This window comes from Helicoverpa armigera, chromosome 5 (assembly GCF_030705265.1).
Source record: "Helicoverpa armigera isolate CAAS_96S chromosome 5, ASM3070526v1, whole genome shotgun sequence".
In the NCBI taxonomy this organism is placed as follows: Eukaryota; Metazoa; Arthropoda; class Insecta; order Lepidoptera; family Noctuidae; genus Helicoverpa; species Helicoverpa armigera.
In genome coordinates, this window is record NC_087124.1 from 6364317 (window position 1) to 6391282 (window position 26966).

A 26966-nucleotide genomic window follows, 5' to 3' on the forward strand; every position below is an offset into this window, starting at 1 on the left:
TCATTTGCTGGGGACTGAATACGCAACTTGTTTGTTTTATGTGATTTACTGGGTAAAATGAATCAATGAATTACTTTGAACAAATCTCTAACAAGATGGTGTAATAAAAACTAATGATATAAAAAATGCAATGTTTAACAAAAAATATAGATATTTATTTAACATAAGTAGGCAGGTAGGCATTTAGTTTAATATACGGTAAGTTAACGGTTTCCATAGAACTATTAATTCAATATATTAATTTCAACTAAAGGTCAACTATAAAATCCTATTTATTTACAATCGCTTACAGTTTCTCCTGGCTCTTGGCAGTTAATACTTAAGTACAAACACTGAGTAAGGTGTAAAAAGACATTATTACCACATGAGGAATTTTAAATTCATTAAATTGTTATACATATAAACTGGTTGTACACTTCGATATCACTTATATTTTTTTTATTGCATATATGCTTCGAAATTATCACACACAGCAATTGAGACGTCTAACTCGTCTCTTAAGTAGCACAACGTGGTAAACATTAAACATAAATATATTTTTTTACTTATTCTTTAAATTGTTATATAAACTGGTGGTACACTTAAATATCACTTATAGATTTTTTTCTATAATGCAAAAAATGCTTCAAAATAAATTACATTAATAAACACGGCATTTCAGATGCCTCACGCATTTCTAAACTAGAACAACGTGGTAAGTGACATCAAACATTTTTGCTACGGCAACACTTTTTTTATTTTATTTTTATTATTATTTATTCTTAACAATATTATCACGTATATTAAGCCTATATTAAAGTTAAGCGTAGCCTCTTCTATTGAGGTTGTAGTAGAGTCCCTTGCGCTCTATGAGTTCTGTGTGGGTGCCGGTTTCTGCGACTAAGCCGTCGTGTATGACGCAGATGACGTCAGCATCACGGACTGTGCTCAGTCTGTGCGCGATCATCACGCATGTGCGACCGGCTTTAGCCGCGTCTAGGGCTTCCTGTACCACCTGGAAATTGTAGTTAGGAGTTTTTTTTAGATAGATTAGTAATAATAGACACATAGAGGTGGTGAGTAATGGCATTAATTTTAAATCTGAGGTATTAAGAAGTATTTTTGAGCAGAGAGAACAAATTGCGTATATCTAACAACAATGTACCTAGCCACTCACAAAAACGTAGCTTCAGTTGGCAAAATATTGTCAAAATTGGCAATATTTTGCCAACTTTTGACTTTTATTGTCAGAAAATACAGAGATCGATTATTGGAAATAATCAATTTTCCAATAAGAATATTTCACAGATTTCTATTTGGAACAAAGTTGATGAAACCAAAAAGTTTATCACACGACATATTTACCTTTTCGCTCTCAGTATCAAGTGCGCTGGTGGCCTCGTCTAGCAGCAACATCTTGGGCCTGCGTATGAGAGCACGAGCGATGGCCACGCGCTGCTTCTGTCCTCCCGACAGCTGAGTACCTTTAGCGCCGATGTTCGTGTCGTAGCCCTGGTGACAAATATTTGACATGTAAAGTTTTAGTAAATACTCGCTGTTTCACTCGCGTCTCGTGAGAATTTAAATAAATTTCTTTAAGTATGCATTTAATGAGTAGATTCGAATCCTACATTATGCCAAATGACTGGTACACATGTTGTGTATTGGTCGGATTGATGGTGTCCTGAGTCACGTTATGTTTGTTTTTATCTTACGTAACAAAATCAAAATCAAAATCAAAACTTATTTATTCAAACTTGGCTGCAAAACAGCACTTTTCGAACGTCAGAAAAAAATTACATAAGACAGTCCCCAAAACGCCCACCCTTCACCACTTCCTATGTGTTTTTGCTGGGAAGAAGAAGTGGCGCAACAAACTCCCCAGCAACACATGTCTGTCTGTAGGTTAAAAGAACCTTTCAACAAAGTACAGTGAGTATATTGCAGTATGCAATACGCAATATTGTCATAAAATAGAATTACATTTAAAAATGATTTATAAAATCCACCACATGCTAGCTAGCACTCACCCTACGTAACTTGTCTAACTCAAGCATTGAATAAATATGATGTGAAAAAAGAAAAAAAAATTGTATAGCCTCCAATATTTATAATAGTTTATGAGGGAGTGCCCACCTTCATGTGATATTCTATTGCAACCTTATGTCATGTACAACATACATAGGTAAGTAATGAATCTAGTAAATTGGACCGCTCAGCCAGAAAAAAAAAGAAGTATAAGAAAAGAGTTTACAAAATTATATAATACTACTTATAGTACCTATAGTCAGTAAGACGACCTGGCACCACAAGCAGCACCCGTTCACGAGCATAACGCGAGGATCAGCCATCGCCCCCCTCGCACATCTTTGAGGGAGGGAGGCAACCCGACCGCCGACGCTACCGCAAGCAGTGCCGTCTAAAGGTGCGTACGGATAGCGCGTTCCTGTGTTACGCGTAGTTGGGAAACACTGTCCACGCGTACATTGGATACGCGTACAGCTCCTGTACGGACCGCCGCGAACCCGACGCGAGTTCAATCGATCCAGAGCGCTCCGCGAGCCCCAGTCATTCGCCATGACTCCGACAAGAACACGCGTGTTTATTCATTTTGCCGTCCAAATATAGCGTAGCCGGCCGCGTGCGTCCTCTTTGACGCGCGACCAAAAACCGACAGACGGTGGCTCGCGCTGCGAGTTGGCTCGCGCGGTACGCGTACCCCAAGAGTGAACGCGTAGCTGCAGGTATGGACTAGGCGTTCCGGATACGCGTAAACTGAGTACGCGTACCAGGGTACGCGCAATCCGTACGCACCTTTAGGGAGCATGACGTACTCACTGCTACACAACTCAATATCAGGATCAATTATCGCTAAGTAGTGGTCCTTATTTACTATAATCCAAAGGAAAAAAATAAATATAAATTGATGATTAAAATAAAATACAATAAATACAGTAAATGTATCCTGTCAATAATGTAAAACCAAGTAATGTCAATAATAAAAATATAAAATTGTAAAAAAAAAAAAAAAGAATAATATTAATTGATTGTAAAATTAGGATGTCATTCACAAATAAAAAAGACAATTATAATATAGCTGTCTTGCGTTCAACATGGCGACCAACTATTTTTGTCATTCAAATAATCGTTAATTGTATAATATGCCTTTTGAATAAGAATAGCCTTAATTTGTTCTTTGAATTTATTAAACGGCTGTTCTAATAAAGACAGAGGAAGTTTATTATAGAAACGAATACCTAGACCCAGAAATGAACCATGCACTTTATGAAGCCGGTGAAAGGGTACACACAGTTTATGCTTATTTCTTGTATTAATGCTATGGACTTCACTTTTTTTGGTATATAAATGTAAGTTCTGTCTAATATACAGTATATTGGCAAAGATGAATTGTGATGCCACAGTAAGAATACCAATTTCTTTAAACAGCTCTCTGAGGGAAGTTCTGGTACCTAATTGGTATATCGCACGTATAGCACGTTTTTGTAGAATAAATATATTCTCTATATCAGCGGCTTTGCCCCACAACAGAATACCGTAGGACATAACGCTGTGAAAATTACTGAAATACACCAATCGAGCTGTGTCGACGTCCGTGAACTGTCTGACTTTCCTAACGGCGTAGGCGGCAGAACTAAGCCTTCCCGCGAGGCTAGAAATATGTGAACCCCATTGAAGTTTTGTATCTACCGTTATACCCAGAAACACGGTAGATTGTAACACACGTAACACATTAGCTACATTTGCATACAGGAATAACTGGTGCTATAAGAAGACTATAGTGAACACATGCTTTTTTCTAAAGAGTGCCCATCGAGTGTCTTGCTGGTTCTACCTACTCCATGAGTCCCACTTCTTGAAATCCTGCAACTAGCTTGTTGACGCCTCGAAAGCTTTTATAAGAAAAATTGAGTTTCAAGTTTCAAGATGACATACCAGCGGCAGTGACGAAATAAAGTTGTGTATGTTAGCCTGTTTAGCGGCCTGTATGATTTCGTCCTGCGTGACTTTTTGCTCGTTGTTGCCGTACGCGATGTTCTCGCCGATGGTGCGATCGAACAGAATCGGTTCTTGTTGCACGAAGCCGATCGCGCGACGACTGTCTACGAGGCGCAGCTTCGGGAGAGGTACGCCGTCTTGAGCCTGTTTGGACATTAAGGGGGTTAGTGGAGGACAAATGAAGATTTGTTGCCTCGTGTAGTCGTATAGTCGCAAGGCAGTAATTCATATTGTGCTGAACTGAAGTTGCCCCACTGCAGGTCAAGAAGATTGTTTATAATTTTTTGTCACATGTCGTGTAGAGGCTTGGCACCAAGATACAAAATTTCTTTTTGGTTACCCATTCCTTATTGTGATCAATAAAGGCATCTCCTCTAACACGATTACGTCTAATAAACAAGAATGTCAGAAAGTTTTGTGTCCAAAAGGCAGTAGAATAAACATGGCTATGGGTTACACTTTTCTATTCCGACCACAGCAACAGGAGTCACAGAACAACATACCTACCTACCTAATTGTGAGTACTCACCACAATGCCCTCATCAGGATCATAGTATCTCTCGAGCAGCTGTATAACCGTGCTCTTCCCGCAGCCGCTGGCGCCGACGAGTGCAAGCCTCTTGCCGCGTTGGATCTCCAGCTGCAAGCCCTTGAGTACTCGTCTAAGTTACAGTAAGTACTCACCACAATGCCCTCATCAGGATCATAGTATCTCTCGAGCAGCTGTATGACCGTGCTCTTCCCGCAGCCGCTGGCGCCGACGAGGGCAAGTGTCTTGCCGCGTTGGATCTCTAGCTGCAGGCCTTTGAGCACTTGTATCATCGGCCGCGTCGGGTAGCTGAACTTGATGCCTTGGAGACTGGCTTCACCTGTGCCTTTCTGTTGGGTCATCATCATCAGTTTTCACCCGATTTCATAAAACAAGATTTTTCCTCAATTTGCCAGGGTTTCCGTAACCAGATCCTGATCTGGTGAAAATGGGACCCGACATATAAAGAAAGAATTTCCAAATCGACGGTTCAGGCATCATCGAAAAATCGAGTAACAAAGACAATAAGCCAGACGAAACCATTGAAATTTCAAGAGAATTCGAACCTCCTCCTTTTTTTGCGGTCAAGGAAATTAAATAGAATATAAAGAAGATAAACTTACAAAGTTGTGTACAGCAGGTCGCACGGGGTCCGTGATCTTGGACTGTCGGTTGAGCAGCATGATGATGCGGCCGGCCGCCATGATGCCCTTCTGGAAGTTCGGTGCGAACGCAAACGCTTGTGCGGCCGACGATGAGCCCATCAATAGGGCTTGCGCAGACCTGACACGAAGTAATTTAGTGAAAAATGTGTAGCAGCAATGCAGGTAAAGTTGAAATGAAACAGCGATGATGGGTAAAAATAGAAGAGTATAAAGTATATTATATAGTATATATAATGTAAACAGAAAACGAGCTTAAGTATAAAATAACAGGGGCCGAAGTAGTGTTAACGCTCAGGCGAGAGCGTCGCGCGATTGTCCAATAAGAACGCTCTGATAAGACTCTGTGAGTATCTAAAAGAAACGAGACAGATGCGCGCGCGAGCGAGATAGCACATGCGTAAATATAACGCGTTCGGCGCGAGCGGTCTTCAATCCCATGTTGTGGGTGGTGTAGCGAAGCGTACCTCACAAATGTAACGCTTCTCGCACAAGTCAAAATAGGTATTGTTTTTTTCTCTTTGTATCCTATTATAGACCCTAGTCACATATGGAGGAAACCATAGTAAGCAACTTAGTTAAAATGGGAGAAGCCCGTGGGAAAAAGACATTTTATACAAATGGGGATTCTCTAGAACTGTAAACTTACTTAAACACAACATCGTAGGGGATGTCCTCGCTAACAATGAGCGTTCCTCCGTAGTACAGTGACGCAGCGATCACGAAGTTGAATATTCCCCTAGAGAGGCCGAATACGAGGCCTCGGTAGTGCGAGGCCTTGATGGCCTCCTGCAATGCGGGGTTCAGCTGCTTCTCATATTCCCGTCGGAAGGTGTCCTCGCGACCCAGGGATGCTACTGTTCGGACGTTGGCTACGGCTTCCACAGCAATCTAAATGTTCAAGGAAAAATATATGTTATTACGAAGAAGAAGAACTCTCAATAAAGTCCTAATGAACCTAAGTCTGATATAATAATGTAAATGTTGCACTGGCATGATTTAATAAGGGGATGAAACATTATTATTATAGTCAAGTAATTTCCATCTTCTCAGATGGAAATTAAGTCCAGAGTAGGTAGTGCTGGATGGATCAATATATTTCTAGTTCTCCCCTCAATTTCCCTTTCCCTTTATTACTTTACTACTCACCTTAGAACTCTTCTCCATAGTCTTAGCAGTTCCAAAGGAGGCCTTATACGTCATCCTGCCTTCCTTATACAACACGAAGACGATGACGGGCACGAAGGTCAGCGCCACCAGTCCCACGCGCCACTCGTACACCAGCGATAGTACCAGCGCGAAACCAAACGCGCCTACTGCTTCGACCACTGTGCCAATCCTTTGGCCGGTAGCCTGGGGAAGTTAGTAAATGTTGTATTCTTGGCATATTTTGTTTAGCCTGATTGCCTTGTTTTATGTAATAAGTATAGTTCTCGCCAAGCTTAATGCCAGCTCGCATCTCACTTCTGAACGTGTGACCTGTATTTCTAGCGTGTCTCCGATACCTAAGGTTGGTAATCGTGACGACAAAAAGTTTGGCCAGAACCTACCTAGGTGAGGTCCTCGTAAAGAAACACAACAGTTGGAGGATCATGCTTCGTGCAAAGAAAAAATTAGCTTTAAATTATCCGGTGAACTTTCCGCCATAAGTCTCTATTTGGTAAAGTCACATAGCGAATTTTTGAAAAAAACCTCAGTTCCCAATATTACTACATAACCACATCAAAGGCCTACATCGAATGTTTGAACACACTTACCCCTTGTACAGTGGCAGCTTCACCGGATAGTCGCGCACAAAGAGCCCCAGTTGAGTTGTCCTTGTCGTCGTAGAAGCCGACCTCTTGTTCTAGCAGTTTCTTGAACATCATCTGCCGTAGCCTCTCCGTCAAGTATTCGCCCGCAATACCGTAGAAGAATACCTAAGATATACAGGGTTATTGGTAAAAGACTAACGACCTTGCAGGACTGTATTACTAACATCATAAACCACAACTTTTGTTCTATGACTTTTTATAAAACATGATACATTTGCCAAAAACAAACATACAAGATTTCATTGTTCTATCTAACACATTTCAACTCTATTTTGCTGTAGACATAAAATTTGCACGCCCCTACCATTTCTTTACCAACTAAAGGCCCGATCGAGACCAGTCGAGCGATTAGTCGACCTTAGAGGATGCGGACGAGTCGAGATTATCACACATTACAAAAAATTCGTTTGGTGGAGGGTTTGCATTTTTAGAATGAATGCAAGATCTTTATCTACCCACGCCTCCCGCGCACTGTGTGGCGGCTAGCATTGTAACGGCTAGGTGTAGGGATGTTTGTGAATCGTATGGCGCATTGTCATCACATCTAGCAAGCATTCGCACCATTTCCGTGTACTCGACATTTGAATATCGATATGCCATTCTGTAAAGATAATTACGTTCGCACTACCGAATTTCGCTACAAAGACACGTATGACGCGACGCGGGCGCATAAAACCGACTGACGGTAGCTCGTAAATAGGTCAAGTTTAAACGCTCCCCCGCCGTCGCCCGAGCCCCGCTCGCCTCCGCTGTCTTTTGTACTACTGATTACCTAACTAGCGCTTTCTTTTGCTTGGCATAGACTTCGTAAATTTTAGAGCGTACAATTGAAATATTTTAATTTTTGTGTGAAAATTTGATGACTCTAAAATCTGAGAATTATTAAAAGTCCTAGAATAAAAGTTTTAGTTTATGATATTAGTAATTTGGTGCTGAGAGGTTGTTAGTGTTTTACCAATAACCCTGTATATACAAGTTTTGGTGACGATATTTTCGGAACTTTTCGTATGAAACTGGCGATCTCGACTGGATCCTAAGTAGTAAGTACTGCTTTTGTATTCGCCAGTGCAGTGCTTTATTTAGAAAGAGATAGAAAGCAGTAGCTATAGCTCTTAAGAACATGAAAGTATACAAATACATAAAGGAATTAAAATACATAAGTCGTAAGTTAGATGTGTTATGTATTCTTACCACGATGAAGTTAGTGATTCCAGAGAAGACGCCAATACCGACAAATATCAGCGCGATTTTACGCACTTCATTCAAAACCACAGCAGGGTCCGGGTCAGATAGAATCTGAAAAGAAGATCACTTTAAGTTTTTTTCCGATTTACGATCATTATTAGTATCCATAAGACCTATTTTTGCCAACCCGCATTATTTGGAAAATAACTATCTTAATGCAAAAACAGGGTGCAAATGAATTTAACATGCATTATAACTAAAACTTACGGCGAGGAAGTCTCCAAATATGACAGCGAACAGAGGCATGCTGAAGCCGCTCATGAGCGAACAAACACTGGCGAGACTGACGCTCTTCCACTCCGGCTTGTTGAGCCGCAGAACTCTCCAGAACGAAATGTCTGGAACTTTGTCCACGTCTTCTTCTGTGTCCTGTTAAGACATCAAAGAATTGAGTATTTGCCATATGATGGTATAATGATTGCCTATTCAATATGAGGGGTATTTTGTGGGCCGGGTAGCTGGGTTGAGGTCAGTTAGGCAGTCACTGTTATAAGTTGGTATTCAATTGTATTTGGTTAGAATGGACGCCCAACATAACTAAAAATAACTGGGAAAAATCTAGGTGGATAATAAAGTAAAGTACCTAGTAGGAATTTTACTTACTCCAGTTTTAAAATCGAGGAATTCCTCTTCATCTTCTTCGTCTTCTACACTTGTTTCCGACGTTTCGCGCAGGAGTCTTGACTTATCTGCAAGTCAAACGATAAGATACAATTTATGTTAACCAATTAGAAGGTCTTGTGAGACCTAGGCTTTCCATAAATAGAAAGAGAACTTGATTCCAGATTATCTGCCCTATGGAACAGCAAAAAGATAGAATAATGACCGTACCATTAGTATCTTCAGCTCCTAGGTTCTGCAGCATGACCAAGTCATAGTAATGTCCCTTCTGCGACATCAACTCGTCATGATTGCCGCGTTCGACTACTACACCGCTCTTGAATACGTATATGACATCCACATTTCTGATGGTCGACAGTCGGTGAGCAACCACTAGAGTTGTGCGACCTTTTTGAGCCTAAAATTGTGAAAATGAGACATTCAGTGCTTAAAAAGAATGAATTCTAATTTTATTTTATTTTATTTTATTTTATTTTATTTTTTATTTTTATTTTATTTTTATTTTATTCAAAAGGAACTCCAACAAAGGATACACCTTACATGCGTAATTATAAAACAGTTTTCTTGTAGATTTGTGCTCCTTCAATTACAGGAGAACACATCATGCATATATCATCTTTAGTAAAATTAAAGAAACTTAAACAATATTAAATTAAAAAAAACACATGAACATACAAATTAAATTAGACATTTGAAATTAAAAATTAAATAAAATAGTAAATTAGACATTAAAAATAATTAAACATTAAAATAATAAAATATTCTGAAACACAAATAATACAATGGAAAAGGTAACAAATAATAGGATAACTATAGAGATCAATAAAATTAAAATTATTAACAATATTTGGTGAATATGTGTGACCTGTCGATACGTCAACATAAAACAGGGTCTGAAAATCGTGCCCGAATTAAACGTTTGAATTTAGTAAGATTGTTAGAAAAGATGTCTATGTCTCCCGAAGAACTCGAAACAGTATTGTATTCATAGGTCATCCTTGCAATGGGTGCATGTTTTGCTAAATTGGTGCGACAGCGGGGAACCCTGAATAACGGACGAGGGTAACGTGGAATTCTACCAGGAACATTGATGTCGATTTTACTTAGGAGATCTGGACAGTCAGTGTCATTATTAAACAACTTGAATAGAAAAACTAGGTCAGAGATAGTACGACGAGTCTTAAGGGATGTAAGTTTAAAGTAAGTTAGTCTACTCTGATAAGTTCTTGCATTTTTGACCCTAAACCGGAAACCTAGATGTCTAACCAACCTTTTTTGGATATTTTCTATCCTGTTTATATGAACTTGGTACGTTGGGTTCCACACTGTGCTACAATATTCCAAGTGACTTCTTACGTAGCTGTTATATAAGAGGAGCGTGGTAGAGGGTTTTTTGAAGTCTTTAGAGGACCGCAGCACAAAACCTAAAGCTCGATATGCTGAGTTAGTTATAGCATCATAGTGTTGTATAAAGTTTAATTGGCTATCCAAACGTATACCTAAGTCTCTAATCGTGTTGACTTCAGTTAATTTATTTCCTTGAATATTGTACTCTGATAAGATTTTGTTATTTCGCTTTCTGGTAAATTTGATATGGTAGCATTTGGCGCAGTTAAGATTCATTTTGTTAGTTAGACACCACTGATTTAATCTATCTATGTCTAATTGCAGTAGGTTGACGTCTGATTCATCAAAAATTACACGAGTTAACTTTAAATCATCTGCAAATAGATACGGTGTTGAATAAATAAATACTTGCGATATATCATTAAGAAATATATTAAAAAATAACGGTCCTAGATTTGATCCCTGAGGTACACCGGATGTGGCAAAATAAGGGTTTGATTCACTGCCGTTTACGGCCACTGAAGATGGTCTGTTATACAGATAGGATCTACACCAGTCTAGCATAGAATCTGTAATACCAAATGACTGAAGTTTAAGTAGCAATAGGTTGTGATTCACTTTATCAAAGGCTTTGGAAAAGTCGGTATATATAGCGTCTATTTGAAAACCTTTATCGACTGCACACATTAATTCAGTGACATAAGTTACAAGGTTTGTATTTGTTGACTTTTTTGCCATGAAACCGTGCTGATTATGGCATAGATATTTTTTTACGTGATCATACAATATGGGGTATATAAGCGATTCCAAGACTTTGGACACGGTGCACAGAATAGAAATAGGCCGATAGTTAGATACAATCTCCCGTTTGCCATTTTTGTGAATAGGTATTATCCTTGCCTGTTTCCATGCGTCTGGAAAAATACCTGTTTTAAGCGAGGTGTTGAAAATATTAGCTAGTGGAGAAGATATTGCATGAGCACATCGTGACCAAAACACTGGAGGTATGTTATCCGGTCCCGCACTTTTAGAAGAGTCAAGTTTAGATAGTTTCTGTCGTATTGCATCTGGGGTAATAGAAAAATCGCTCAGTACTGGGACTGAAACTAAAGGGGGTTGTGTGTAATTTGTATAATCGTGATCAGCACTTGGAGGATCAAAAACTGACAGAAATTGCTCAGCAAATAGATTTGAAATAGAGACACTATCACATGCTGTTATGTTGCCTAGTTTCATTTTGGAGGGGTAAGAGTTATTATTTTTTCGGAGATTTTTTATATGGGTCCAGAAAAATTTTGGGTTACCTTTTATTTTACTTTCTATAAAGTCTATATAAGTATTGTAGCATTTTTGAGTCAGCTTCTGACTGTCTTTTCTTAAATAGTTGAATTCTAATACATCTAATGGATTATTAAACTTTTTTATTTTAAAACGTAATTTAAGTTTCTGGTTGAGCAATTTTTTCAGTTGAGGTGAGTACCAGGGCGGATATTTTCCGCGAGAATAGACTGATTCAGGTACATGTCTTTTTATAATATCTCTGACTATCATGTAAAAGTTTTCCAACATAGCATTAACATCCTGACATGATGCAAACTCATCGGACCAATTAATGCTGTCGAGTTCGGAATTTATTGCCTCATAGTCAGCCTTATAATAGTTTGGTTTAATGATTATTTTTGTTTCACTTTTAACACAAATAGGAATTAAGGGTAAAAACACCAATGCTGGATGATATTTATCTATATTACGTATAGGGTCAATACACTCCGTTACTTCTATTTGGTCTATGTCTGAAAGTATTAAGTCGAGTATTTTACTCTGGGAATTTATAATACAGTTAAACTGCTTTAAATTATTCAAGGAAATGAAATCTAGTAAAAGATTTTTTAGGTTATTGGTACCTCCATCTGCTTTGCACGATCCACAATCATTGTCATATACCCAGTTAATACAACTTAAGTTAAAATCGCCAATTATCAGTGAGTAACTATCGTGATTGCCTTCTATAACCGTATTACAGTTTTCTATGAAATGGTCCAAGATCTCTGTATGTACAGGTGGTGGTAAGTAAACGGCGCAAATCTTTAATGATTTGAACGTTGAGTTCGGTGGAGTTTCAACTGTAACCCACAAGTCCTCACAATCGCTTTCCCATTCAGTTCTACGGCATGAACATAGTTTATTAGACACTGCAATAAGTACGCCACCGCCGGTTTTTTTGTTGTTACTAAAAGTAGCAGTTTCGCGGTCCCTTCTGTATACAATAAAATCATCGCTAAACAATTCGGAATCAAATATACCACTGCAGAGCCAAGTCTCTGTGAAGACATAGACATTGTAATCATTATTATGTATGTGTTGACGTACCTCAGACAGGGAGCTGCGCAGTCCTCGTGTGTTCTGGTAATAACATTTTAAGAAATCGAATTTGGGTACAAACGCATTATAACGTGCAGGAACGAAAAGACCTAAGTTAGTTTCTTTAGTTTATCAATACTACTGATAAATATAGTATCCGATGTCTCATCTTTCTTGATGAAGACTCTTCCGTGACGAACCCATGTAAATCTATATCCTAATTTCTTTGCGCGAAAGCGCGCTGCAGCATGGATGGCTTTATTCTCAGGTGACAGATGCTCGACCACGTAAATAGGGGTTGGCTTATCCTTAGCTATGCCCAGATGACTCGTACACAGTTTATCCTTTTTATTGTTTTTGTTGTAGTTGATTGCTGCAGCAAGGAAAGTGTCACGCAGCCGGGGGGTATTGAATTTAACCAATATCGATCTAGGTCGATTGCTTTGCTTGTCAAGTTTCGCAATTCGCGTGCAATGTTGAATGTCGTTATCCTTTAATTCACATTTTATTACTTGGCCAAGATGGGTTACGGTGGAAAGTAAATTTTCAGACTTATGCTCAGGCACGCATTGTAATTCAATGTTGCTGGAGCGTGCTTGCTGTTCTAATTTATTCACATAAACAGTTATCAAAGTACATGAAAATCTTACCTTATCAAGAGCTTTCTGCACTCTGGCTTCAGAAGAGGTATCAAGTGCACTGGTGGCCTCGTCCAATAGTAGTATCTTGGGGTTCCTCACGAGAGCACGCGCAATAGCAATACGCTGTTTCTGACCTCCTGACAGAGAAGCCCCTCGTTCTCCGACTAATGTATCGTAGCCCTGTGTTAAAAAATCATGTAATATATACCTAATTGTTTTGCCCAAAAATTCACTTCATATAAAGAATGGCTAGGAATTTCCTGGAATTTTGGTCTTCTTCTTACCTTCGGCAGTCTCATAATGAACTGATGCGCGTTAGCCTGTCTAGCGCAGGCTTCAATCTCCTCATTAGTGCAGTTCTCACGCCCATACCGAATGTTCTCCCTGACAGTGGTATTGAAAAGCACGGGCTCTTGTCCCACGAGACCGATTTGGTCTCGCAGCCAGCGGACTGATAAGTCACGGACATCATGACCGTCGATTGCCACCTAAAAAGATTTTGTTATTGAGAAGATGGTATTTTTCTTCTTTTATAGGAAGAAGCTTGTGGTGAAGTAACAGCTGACTAAATCGATCAAAGGAAATGAAAGCTTAGTTCAGCTGCATCTGGATAGACTGGAAGTCAACAAGAAAATTACCGGGGAAAGTATAAGCTGGTATATACCTCTATAGGTACGTAGTAAGTTTTTATTTTTAAGATAAATGAAAATTAGTGATGCAGATAATAGGTGTAAACTGGGCGTACAATGTTATCGTTTTCATGGTAACAGATATGTGATAGGGTGATATAGAGTGGGGAACATTTATTGCGCTATTAATAAAAGTTAGATCTGAAACTGACGTAACTACCAATTCTATTTAATCATGTTCGATTAAATGGAATTGGTTTTTCCTATACTTGGTAATTCTACGCATATGATGTAAAAATTATCTATGTGCGTAAGCTTAGGTAGGTACTTAAACTGGAGTTGCTGATGAAATTTAAGGACTTTTCATTAACCACTTCCACCTGAAGAATTGAACTGGTTTATCCTGTCTTTCAACCATGTACAATTGAGGTTTGTTCATACTTACACTGCCATCAATGACGTCATAGAACCTGGAGATCAGCTGTATGATGGTAGACTTGCCACAGCCGGAGTGGCCGACCAATGCCACTGACTGTCCGCGCTTCGCACTAATGTTTATACCCTTCAGTACCTGTAGGGAACAATTAAAACAATGTTATCGAGTGGTCTCGCATTGATAACCTAGATGTCTGCTGTCGTATTCTAGAAATAGAATAGGGGAAGTAAAACTATCTTATCAAGAGTCCGAGTACGCATTTTGCCGATTTCAAATCAGCATGTCTGTTTTCGCAACGGGTATTAGTTTTTTGTAATGGGTTTACTAAGTAGATGTATTTTGGGTTTTTTAAACTTACCGGAACATCAGATCTGGATGGGTAATGGAAAATAACGTTCTTCAACTCGATGTTTCCTTGAATATTAGAGGGCGTTGTTCCCCTATTCAGCAGGGGGTTAATAGTGGGAATATTGTCGATCATGTTGAAGATCTGGGCCCCCGCGCCTCGGGCAGACCCGAACACCTCCATCAAAGTCGACGATATGCCGAAGTTTTCCGAACCAGTCATCACACCGAAGAATACCTGAATAGACATTTTCATTAAATTCTTATAGTCATATACCTAACCAGTAGGTACAAAGCAATCCAGTGTTAATAAGCTCAATGAGTCAGTCAAAACAACTACAGACTGATGAAATATTTATTGAAAGATTATCAATTAAAGATATGGGTGCTAAAAATGTAATTAACCGACTCAATAGATACAAATAAGTCGTGACGTAAATAATCGATTAATTACTGCATCATAACATTGTTAAAGTTTCAAACATTGTTTGCTCTCAAATTAGAAATTAAATTTATGCTTCGAATAAATCTAGTCTTTACCGCTATCATGGTAGAAATATCATAGTCATCATCAGTGGACAACAGCCTGTAGCCGAACCAGAAGGAAAGGGCGTATGCGCAGAAGATGCAGAAGAATAACAGTCCCATGGCCAGGCCGTTGAAGAAGCCTGAAATGGATGATCGAAATGTTATTCTATGTGGATATCAAGTAAAGGATGGACGAAGTACCTATGTATGTAGGTCCTGTTAAATGTAGATGAGCACGATTTTTTTTCTGTAAGGTGCATTGGGGCAATTCCGACAGAAATTTCTGCAAGATGACTAGAAATGAACATTTCACTTGATTATTCAGTAACGCTCTATTGTACGTGTCTTACAGCCTTACTTATAAAAATCAACAAATCATCTTCTAAGCATTGTTTTAAGTAATTACTACTTAAAGCCTTAAGTAGTGATTAAATTATTTTGACCTATAAACGTTGCTTAAGCATGTCTTAAGTAATGAACAGATAATGACATAAAAACATACTAATTTCTCAACACTACCGGAATGTTGGTAGCTTAAAAAAATATTTGTCATCAAAACGTTGTGTAATGGCAACAATGGCATCCGTAAAATATAAAATTAAAAAGTTGAGCTGTCAATAGACCGGAAATGAAAAATCAGCTGGTAAGAATCCAGCCATTTTGATAATTAGCGGGTTAAACAAGGGTGTGAGGCTACTTAATTTGACAGCTCATTTAAGACATTGCTAAGAAATGATTTATTTCAGCCACGTTTATAAGTAAGATTTTTTCTTAAACATCTCTTAAGTATAACTTATTATTTTATAAGTAAGGCTGTTACTGTTTTAGTTCTGCATACATATTGAAAAGCCTTTGAAAAGATTACATTATATTTTTAAATATATCAGTGGATTTGCTAAAAAAAGTGTTTTAAATGAAGAACCATATTTTTGGGTCATATGGATAATTGCGAAGTATTGCGGGGTAATTCCGGAAGAGCTCAAAAGTCGCCTTTATTGCATTTCAGCTAGAGTGTACATTTCATTTTCCATCGTTATTACCCCGTAGATTTTGATATCGTAAGTTTTTTAAATAATAAGCGTTAATTTGAATTCTTATAACTTTGTATTTCGGAATTACCCCAGAAAAGCCTTGATGTTCAGACATATGTGACAGTGGTTCTCAACATATCATTTGAGATTTTAGGAAATTTAAAATTGCATGGTGGATAAACAAAGTTATTTTTGGTACATTTCTTAATGTATTTTATAGAATGTCAATAATAAATTAAAACAATAACTCAGTGAGATCAACTTTAATTTTAATAAGTACGTAACTTCACATTGAGTAATGTGGGGAACAATTAGAATTATTAAAACAAAAACAATTTTTGTAACAATCCTTAAACATAATTATTAAATCACATAAAAATCAAAGACTTTTTGATAATTTTTGGCTACTCTTCAGAATCTTGCGGTAGTAAAATAAAAAATAAAAACACAAATGTTATTTGAAGCCAACTACAGTTAGGCATCGCAACAATAACATAACAAAAACATAATATCAATAAAAAGAAGTAGGTATGCATTTAAATAAAACTATTTTTACCGATTTTATCGCGGTTATGTTATTTAATACTGACGTTTCAGATCCTTTACAGCATCCGTGGTCACGGGCAGACTTAGATGTTGGTTGTCTTGGTATTTTAGTTGCAAACAGCTACTCTAAATTTTGTTGATTATCAGTTGATCCATTTTGTTGATATTTGATGTTTGCAAATAAAATATCAAGACGACTGACATCTAAGTCTGCCCGTGACCATGGATGCTGTAAAGGGTCCGAAAAGCCGGGATTAAATAATATTACCGCGATAAAGTCCTTAATTTAAGTAGTTTTATTTAAATGTCTAATATTCGCGTGTCAGAAATCAATAAATAGGTATGCAACTAATCTAGAAGGCGGACGTTTTCCTTAGGTAGATAATTTTTGGTATAAAATCAGTCGAAATAAATAGTGTCTTCATCATGGGTCAAGTAATATTCTTTGTCTTGATCTCGTTTTTTCTGTAATTCTATTTTCTTTACTACTAATGACTCTGGAACTTGGTCCGTATCTTTCTTTTTAGGTTCAACAAAACTGAGATATTGCTGTCATCTGGACGTTTTTAAGAAGTCTAAAAGTACAGTTGTTCTTCATGTTTGCTTATGTTTTGTATGAACCCAACATAATATTTCCATTTGTTTCTTATAAAATACCTGACAAGCACTGTATCATTTAAATCATAACGTTCCCTTACTACGGGGCACTTTTCTGGAATTCCACATGCTAATTCTTTATTCTCTGTTCCTGGTGGCTGTAATTTACAGGTTTGGGTTTCTTTAGGATATACTGCAATCTGCTCATTTACGTCTTCTTCACCTGTTGCAAAATAACTGATTCCTTCATTTTTGTCTATCTGATTTTCTTTACCTTTGCTTTTCTTCCCAACACCTTTGCCTTTCTTAGAACATGCATTATTTGTACTTTTGTCAGCGAATGCCTTTTCACTGGTGATGTTTTTATCGTTTTTCTTCATCTTCATAACACACTTCCTATCTTTTCTTGATTTCTGTAAACTTGTCTCCTCCTGGTAGAAATTAAAATTATCTTCGTCTTCCATCAAGTCTTCAAAATCGATACAATCAATAATATCAGAATCGCTATGATTGCTGATAATATCGGATATACTTGTGGTAATATCGGAATAATATCGGATATACTTTACTGGTTTTAGTTTTCGTTTCTTTCACTTCTTCTAGAATTTTCTTTCCTGTGGCTGCAGTTATCACTTCCGCACCTTTTGTAACACGTTTTTATTTTGTTGGATCACTATTCTTTTTGTCCTGTTGAATTTTCCTCAGCAATAATTCTTCAAATGAGACTGTTGGATTGAGTTGAAACGGGTTTTGAAGTTTTACTTGCGATGCTTCCTTTATGACTATGTTTGATATTATATTTATTTAGGATTTTGTTGGCTTCGAATTCTGCAAACATGCTGGTACTTGGCTCGGGTGTCTGGCTTCAAAAGGGAACATTTGGGCATTATTTCTTGATTGTGCAGATAGCAAGGCAACGTAATTATTGCCTGTTATTTCAATAGTTTCATTAACTGTTGCAAACTGATTGTTGAATGATTCAATGCATATTTCTTTGAGTGACTTTGGCTGTTTGAGTGTGCGGGCAAGCAAAGTTTTCTTGTATCTTTGATACGCGTCTGGATCATATTTGTCAATAGGTATGACATGTGCATTAAAAGGGTATATTCCAGCCTTTTTAAATCCACTCTTTATAACTTCGGGGTTCGTTTGTTGCCAAGTATCTGCCATAGTTTGTGCGAAAACGTTTTTTGGCATTTTCGTACCAACGTTTCTTCTCTGCCACTCTACCAGTTTTGCATCCCATATTGCTTTAAATGATTTGGGTCTACCTGCATTCTGCCTAGTGTCTTTAGTTTTGACATGGTCATGAAGAGTGGTCATTGGTATCTTGTACTTCTGTGCAGCAGCATATGCGGTAAGCTCCCCGTTTCTTACCTGCTGTATGGCAGTGGCTAAATCTTGAGGAGTGTATGTCTTATTTTTCTTTTTTAAATAAGTACGAGGCATGATGACACTGAAAAACGAAATAACTTTTGTCAACACAAAAAATTCAATAACCAAGCAATAACTGAGCAAAAAACTGTGGTTTTGAAATCGGTATCCATTATAGAAGATTGTGAGAGGCGTGGTGCTGTATTTTTTTGTTTGTGGGGAAATGGTTGTGATTTACTCCGTCACCACCCCCCACCTCTCACAACCACCTATTATGGAAAGAGATTTGAGAACCCAACGCAAAAATATAACTAGCATCGCCGCCATTATGGTACAAAACAAAGTTAAGAATTTTAATTAACCCCCAACCGAAGTTACAGCAAACATAGCTAAAAGCACTCCCAGCTAATTCACCTTTCAAAGAAAAAAACAAAATCGGTTCAGCCGTTGGGCAGCTATGATGCCACAGACACCTCACACACAAACACACACACATACAGAAACTTAAAACTTATAACATCTCGTTATTTTTGCGTTGGAGGTCAAAAGTTTGAGAACTCCTGAGAATTACGGTACGAAAAACATAAATGGGGTTATTGCGAAACAATCACGTCGAAATAAACCCGGAGGGTTAAATCAGAAAAAAAAAAAAACACAGTTAAAACCAAGTTGTTGTTTTTTGCTTAATAATATATTCCGAATATTATTAAGCAAAAAACAACAACCTATCATAGAAACAAACAAATATTGAAATAACTTACCAGAATTTCGAGAAAACGATGTTGGGGTTATTACGAATCACTAAATTTTGGCGCGAAATCACTTCTCTTGAATAATTTGACGATACTCACGTGTCGTTAGCGCGAGCGGCTCGCGACGTCTGTCGCCACAAGTAAATCTAAGATGGCGCTTGGCCTAATGTTGCCGGCTGGAATATATTGCTGTGTTTGGTAGATTTTTTGCATTTTCGGAATATACCCATTTTCGAAATTGCCCCAATGCACCTTACCTACTATAGTTTAATGTGTTTTGTTAAGAGCGTGTACGTCAACCGCGCGCCATTTGGCCTAAAATGGTACTTTTCAAACCACTGTTTCTCAGTAACTACTTATCCTATAACTATGTTATTTTTTAATAACGCAAGGTAATTTCACTGTCTATATAGTTAATTGAACATAAATTTCAATTTGTGTAGTTTAAATACTTAAAACCCCTATAACGTAACAGATGTTTTATAAAATTCCCGTTCAGCGTCTATTTCGAAGCTTAAATTCATGTGAAAACAGTGGCAAATCTAATCATATTTATTTTTTTACTCATAGACGAAATCCCCATGCCTATAGTTAGTTGAAAACATTTTTTGATTTAGGTCTCTATCTTTCAGAAAAAAATATTTTAACAATGTGAAAAATTGTGAATTTCAAATGCTTTTTTTACCTATCTTAGTTAGTTAGTTACAGCCTATTTATCGTCCCACTGCTGGGCACAGGCCTCCTCTCACGCGGAGAAGGATTGAGCATTAATCACCACGCTTGCTCAATGCGGGTTGGTGATTTCAGACTATATAGTCCAGGTTTCCTCAAGATGTTTTCCTTCACCTTTTTATCAGCCATTGGTGTCTAAGATATACTTAGAAAGTACATACAAACTTAGAAAAGTTGCATTGGTACTTGCCTGACCTGGATTCGAACCCGCGCCCTCATACTCGAGAGGTTGGTTCTTTGCCCACTAGGCCACCACGACTCTGGGGTTTGTGTGTTTATTCAGTATCTATTTATTTTTACCTATCTATCTTACTTAATTTAATATAACAATTATTTACTATAGTAATATAACTCTTTCTTTAAAATATAAACTTTATATTATAATTTAATCTCTCGTTTTTATTTTTTATAAATTATTTAAAAACTACTATAAAACGCTGCACACGAGTCAACTCAAACCAGACCGCCGCAAGGCTTTACAGAGAGAGGACGTGTCGCTCCGTCACATCGCGTAGGGTGAATAACCTCTGTTGTGGATACCGAGAATAGAGTACATTTCAAGCGCGACCAACAAATCTTGATACATTACTATTTTATTTAAAGCTCAATTTTGAAGCATATTTTTTTTATCGATTGAGTTGAAATTTTGTTTGAATGTTCAGTTTTAATGACAATGTATGATTCTATATCCAATATGGCGGTATACCCAAGATGGAGAAAAAAATGTTTTTAATGCATTCCTACGATATGGGTATCAAATGAAAGGGCTTGCTATGAATAACTCGAAAAAAAATGTGTCGCGAGTCTAAATCCAATATGGCGGACTCCTTAGGCTAGAAATCACTTATTGCAGATGTCTGTTACCAATCGAGCTATAATTTTTTTTTTTCATTTTTGATGTACCCAAATTTTGACTTTTGATCTCGAATAACTTTTGAAGCATATAGGATAGATAACTTAAAACTTTATTTGCAATGGTAAACCCAAGCTCTTCACCAATATTTGGCTTTCCGGCAATTGTTGTTATTTGACCACAATTTTTCGGTCTGGATGGACTGGACCATTCATATAAACAATCAATTTTTCAAATCGGTCCAGGCGTCTTTGAGAAATCGAGAACAATCAAATTGAGAACAGTCACAAAACAATCTAATTGAAACCTCCTCCTTTCTTTTTTTGAAATCGGTTAAAATACAGAAACTCTTAACATTGTCATTAATCATCAGTCGACTATTTAGTACTGTTGAAAATTGTATGTAATATACAGAAAGTCAAAACCAAGGTTTTCATAGGTGCCCGATTTTTTTGCAAAAGAGTGTAAGTATTAACGACTTATTTTCATGCTTTTATATTTTAGACATCCATAGACTTACACTATTTTCCCGCTATTAACTATTTATTGAATAATATATTTTTGTTCTACCAATTTCACTCGAAAGGATCAAAATGGTTTGTGTGACTATACGTGAAGTATGATAGGCACGCACACAGCCGCGACGCTAGTCTGCGCGGTTTTTTGCGTTGAATTACCTAAAGTTGACATCGCGCGCCGAGCGTACACGCTCTTAACAAGCCCAGACCACATTGTGAGATCGCAAATCTTATGGCTATCGGGATAATGCAACATAATAGGGACACCTAGAGCCTACTAATCGTCTACTTATACAAGAAGGTAGAAACGTGTGTATAACAATAGTCCCCAGTTCTTAACGTTACCTTTCTTAATGTTGATTTTCCTTGCTTCTCTGAGATGTCCCTCGTACCTCACCATCTCCTTGGACTGGCCGCTGAAGGCGTATACAGTACGTATGGCAGATATAACTTCCTCGGCTATGGCACCAGCTTTGCCGGACGCTATGGCCTCTTTCTTACCAAGTCTGGCACCAACCTATAAAAAAAATACAACCGTCTCTCATACGATTTCTTGCATGAAATGAGTAGCATTGTAATGGATTAAAAGGGATGTAAAAGCAAATATGTTGAGTTTAATATTACTCAGAGGATTAAAGGATCTGAATAAATGCATTTATGTGTATTTAATTCTCAGGACCCAAGTATGATTTCCAAAATATGAGTAGGTAATCTCTAGGAGACATTTATTTATTAGATATCAATCAATTTCTGTATTAGGGACTAAAACTTGACTGTAAGGGCCTGAGATGTTGACGCGACAAGCGCGTAATGTAAGACGATGGTAAATGGGCGAGACGGAAAAGCCGGATCGATGTTGGTTACAAATGTAAAGTAATTATGGTTATCTAATCCCTTATTAAGATAAAGATTGTATAGTAACATATCCTATCAGTATACACATAAACAAAATTGGTATTTTTATTACTGTTCCGTATCACAGGTTTTACACGAACCTTACACGGAATATGACGCAACAATTTAACTTGTTGCTAAAACAATAATTATCTGTTATCTTTTGCGACAACATTTCACCATACAAGATACAGATACGCGGATACCTACTATATTTATTACTAATCCTTATAAATAAAACAATGACACTATTTACAGGTGCTGGACGTAAACAGCCAATTGAAATTAAAAAAAAAACCGTTATTGAAACCTGAAGTTCCTATCCTTTCTTGTAGTCAAGGTATTAAATTATACGGTGACGTATACTTAGTCACCATAATTTAATATCTTAATTCCTCAGTATCTACATCACACTCAAAGCTTAAAACTTTTGAATATCAGAAAACAATTGTTAGATAGGAACACATAAATCTTAACTTATACTTACTATTTACTATTTGAAAAAACTTACTTACTATTTGAAACTCACCAATCCAGCGACACCTACAAGCGTCAAAGTGACAGGGAGTGATATGAGACACAGCAGAGCCAGCTTCCATCCTTTGACGAGAGCCATGATCACACTACTGAAGAAAGCTGCCTGGTAGAACACGAAGGTGGCTAGCTTTTCGCCTATACCATCTTCTAGTTTTACCACATCGCTGTAAACAATCATTTTGATGAGCCTGGATACTCTTTCGTAAGTCATGCTAGTCTGCATACGATTGTGTGGGATCCAGTCGATTCCAGGCCAGTCAAGGCCTGTGCAACTAAGTTTGTATGTAAGTAGTTTCTAAGTATATCTTGGACAGCAATAGCTCATTAACGCTCAATCCTCATTATGTGTGAGAGGGGTTCTGTGCCCAGCAGTGGGACGATGAAAAGGCTGTGATGACGAGATATTCTTAAGAAAGTTTCAAGAAGGCAGTAAAAGACAACGATACGGCTCTTTAACCATCCTTAGGAAAACTTTAAAAGTTCTTATGTGTCCCACACCTTAGCGAATTAAAATTGAGACTTACCTGTTAATTTTGGAAGCTATGTCAGCGTTCTTATGTATATCGTAATACGCAAAATCTTGGTTTAGTGCTGCTTTTAAGTATTCTTGTCGTATTACATGTACCTGGAAATGAAACCCATTTAGTTGTAGTAGGTACTTAGATGCTCATTAAAGATAACAATATAAGTAGGTTAGGTTCATCATCCAAATTATCTTACATAAAGTACTTTATGTAGACAATGATGTTCTAATATTATAAGAGATGCTTGTGACATAATATTGAATTGAAACAATTGAAGTCCAAATTCGTAATTTAAAATTGATTCCTTACGTACTTGGTGATAAGCGGCTATGTTCATCAGCACTGTGGCGGCATACGAGAGGACGATGAGCACGACTCCAGTGACGGTGTTGTAAATAGCAAAGAACATCAATGCTTCTAAGAAGGTGTCAGGGTCCGGGTTCCCATCTCTGATAGAACTTCCATACTCTACCATAGCATCTAGTAAGAACGCTAGCAGTAATGTGTTGATTGGCGTAGAACATGCCGCCACTACTGAGCATATTAACGCACAAACTATGAATATTTTGTCCTTTTTCGTCGCGAATCTGAACTGAAAATAGAAGATATGGCTAGAAAATACATGTTTAATTTTAAGATTTTTATGTAATTAGGTTGCCTATATTATTAGAAGTAATTCTGGAAATGGGGTCCAATAACACATTTGTTCCTATGAGAAACTTTTTGGTATTCAAATGTCGTGTCAATCTGAACACGTCCGTGTTTAGGAGATAAGCGGTAATGTTTACATGAACATTCCATTGCTTTTGTGCTTTGTATTTGCACTTTTGTTTGGAAAAATACTTAATTTAAGAATAAAAAAAACAGTTTAGAGCTTACCAGTGTAATAAATGGTATGCTTGGGATTTCATCTGCCTTGCTATCCGCTTCTGAACTTCTGCAAAATAGAAATTCAGTTTACCTATAAGGACTTAGGTGCTTAGATACTATACATTGAACTTTTTCTATTGCGAGTAAGTACGTATTCCGTTGTGAAGCATAGGCGAAATTGTTGATTTATACATAGGCATTATAAATGAAACAACATGGCAATTAAGTTTAATAAGAGTTGCTGATCAATTGAAACAATTTGTGTTCAGTATCATTCAAGCTTACAAGCACCGTATCTGCAGATTTACTATTAGTTCGCATGTTTACTATGGGTTACACACGTACAAAGAAAATGTCAATGTAAACTTACGTGTCCGAGTCTTTGCCCTTCGGGAACTCTCCATTTAAAGGGACTGGCAACTTGTTGCCATTCTCCTTGTCACCTGGTTTCAGTTGCCACCCATTTCCGTCAGAGTCCTTCATTATAAATAATTTAACTTAAAAATAATTACACAAAACTAGGCACTACAGAAGATGTAGCTACTGTGTATTAGACACTCATTGCACTAATGCACTGGATTCGTTCGATGGCACCTTTATCCGAGCTAGACCCATCCGCGACTAACGTCCTCCCCATGATAGTTATATCAATTCGATAAAGCATGAAAGGCACTCTAAAACCACAATGCGATTATAATGTATAACGTATAGTTCATAACAGTATCGGTGAAGCAATGAGCGTCACGATTTCTTCATTCGGGAAAGCTAAAGCTACAAATAGTCAGGAATTTGGTGCGAAACGGTTCGTTTCTCATCCGCTTCGGCGTTCCACGTTCGTTAGCTAAACTCTATGTTAAACTCGCAGGTAAATACTAACGTATTTTCATGGTATCGATTCTGTTTTTTTCCACGTTTTAATCCCATTTTCCCCACTAGGAGAAAAGAAATTGACATAACCTGTGAAAAAAGTCAAACATCATTTTAAATGCTATTAATTCCGAGTTAGGGAACACACTTATAGATAGCTTTGTTTGTCTTTGAAAGTAGTTGCTACGATACGTTTTTTTCCCACGATTCAGTAGATAACAACAATTTAAACGAAATTTAATTCACGAAATTTAAACTTAAAATTAATTATTGTTAAAATGTGGTACTTAAAACACACGTGACACATTTTACATAATTTTGGTTTTGAGTCTTAAATAAAAAATAATTCAAATTTCGTGCTCGCTTCGCTCGCGTATTCAGAAACTGTATGCCCTTAATTTTGCATTTGTCAACAAACAAAAAGTTAAGTACGTTTGGGCTAAATTTTACGTAATATTTGGTATAAGTCCGATAAAAATTTCGCGCTCGCTTCGCTCGTGTATTCAGAACCTATATTATGGCCCTTATTTTTGCATTTGTCCACAAACAAAACGTTAAGTACGTTTGGGCTACATTTTACGTTATTACTGTATAAAGTCCGATAAAAATTTCGGGCTCGCTTCGCTCGCGTATTCAAAAACGATATGACCTTATTTTTGCATCTGTCAACAAACAAAAAGTTTAGTACGTTTGGGCTAAATTTTACGTATTTTTTTGTTTTCAGACCGATAAAAATTTCGCATGTAAAAATCTACAGCTCTCTATGTCCAAAAGCGCTTTAGGTATATGAAAACTAGCTAATGACCAAACGTTCGCGTAGCGGAAACTTGAATTTCTCCGAAGTTTATGCATGCACTGATTTCATTCATACATAAATAATTATACATAAATACACACAAATTTTTGGACACATCTCTTTTTTTCTAAAGTCTATGATTTAGGTAAAAATACTTCCGCCAGGACAACGTTCGCCCAGCGGAATCAGCTTTTGGTTAATTTCTCCACAATGGCTGCATACACAAATTTTTATTTAGGTACCATACACAATTATAGAAAGTCTTACACTAATTATCTGCATAATTTAAATCTTCAAATTCAACAACATTCCGCTGCGCGAACGCACACCGTGCTCGTGAAGAACTGAATATCATCATAACTTGTTAAATACTTACAGGATACTAATAGAACTTCACATACATTTGAAGGCAGTTACAAGCTTTAAAATAACGTTTAAAGTACTACCTTTAGACTCATAGGCATGTAGACTTCTGAGTGCTGGGACAAATGGAAATGTTTTTTCATTTAATGAAATAACCTTTAAGATATGTATTATTTTGGTTTTATTATTGCAGAACAATTTTAAACTAAGTCCTAAAAAGTCATGTACAAAATATGATAAGAATCCGCTTAACCATTTCAAAGATCTAGCAAAACCAAAAACGTTACCCCAGCGAAATCTCGAATAACTTCGCAACCGAAGAAAGAACAAATACAAAATATGGCACATTTACTTTATTTAGACAACTAATTTTATAGGTAATATTTATTTAAATATTCCCATTAGAAAGAAAAAGGTCTGGCTGGCGTAACGTTACGCCAGCAGGAAATATTTTTGTGAAATAATTAAAACAGATTACAGAAGCCGCAAAACTAATTATCTATAAGATTCAAATGACCATTGTCGACAACATCTGGCCTGGGTAACGGACACCAAGGC

General features: G+C 37.3%; 1 protein-coding gene and 1 long non-coding RNA gene across 3 annotated transcripts; both read right to left on the reverse strand.

Moving 5' to 3' along the window:
- Positions 1-751: 751 nt before the first annotated feature.
- LOC110372102 (ATP-dependent translocase ABCB1) lies at positions 752-25047 on the reverse strand. Of its 2 annotated transcripts, XM_064034700.1 has the most exons (23): positions 24753-25047; positions 24392-24449; positions 23826-24104; positions 23513-23613; positions 22981-23152; positions 21903-22074; positions 15167-15294; positions 14640-14864; positions 14291-14416; positions 13501-13704; positions 13226-13396; positions 9078-9264; positions 8850-8935; positions 8454-8615; positions 8193-8297; positions 6945-7106; positions 6337-6540; positions 5837-6078; positions 5149-5308; positions 4681-4875; positions 3934-4140; positions 1345-1491; positions 752-994 (listed from the first exon to the last, which is right to left on the reverse strand). In XM_064034700.1, exons 1-23 carry the CDS (start codon positions 24863-24865, stop codon positions 800-802), a joined length of 3801 nt encoding a protein of 1266 aa, XP_063890770.1. In that variant the 5' UTR covers positions 24866-25047; the 3' UTR covers positions 752-799. The 2 variants fall into 2 exon arrangements, with proteins under 2 accessions (XP_063890770.1, XP_063890771.1); XM_064034701.1 differs by lacking the exons at positions 23826-24104; positions 24392-24449; positions 24753-25047 and having other exon boundaries at positions 22967-23152.
- Positions 18477-19714, reverse strand: LOC135116914 (uncharacterized). The gene is made up of 2 exons (XR_010276487.1): positions 19464-19714; positions 18477-18784 (listed from the first exon to the last, which is right to left on the reverse strand). It is a non-coding gene; the product is annotated as an uncharacterized LOC135116914 (long non-coding RNA).
- Positions 25048-26966: the final 1919 nt, after the last annotated feature.

Bases quoted from the DNA above. Each gene is read 5' to 3' on its own strand.
- LOC110372102 (XM_064034700.1), bottom strand. From the start codon at position 24,865: ATGAAGGACTCTGACGGAAATGGGTGGCAACTGAAACCAGGTGACAAG. The intron at 9,265-13,225 runs GTAAGATTTTCA...TCACAATTTTAG, and splicing joins TGCAGAAAGCTCTTGATAAG to GCTCAAAAAGGTCGCACAAC. The intron at 1,492-3,933 runs GTATGTCATCTT...ATTTGTCACCAG, and splicing joins TTATTTCGTCACTGCCGCTG to GGCTACGACACGAACATCGG.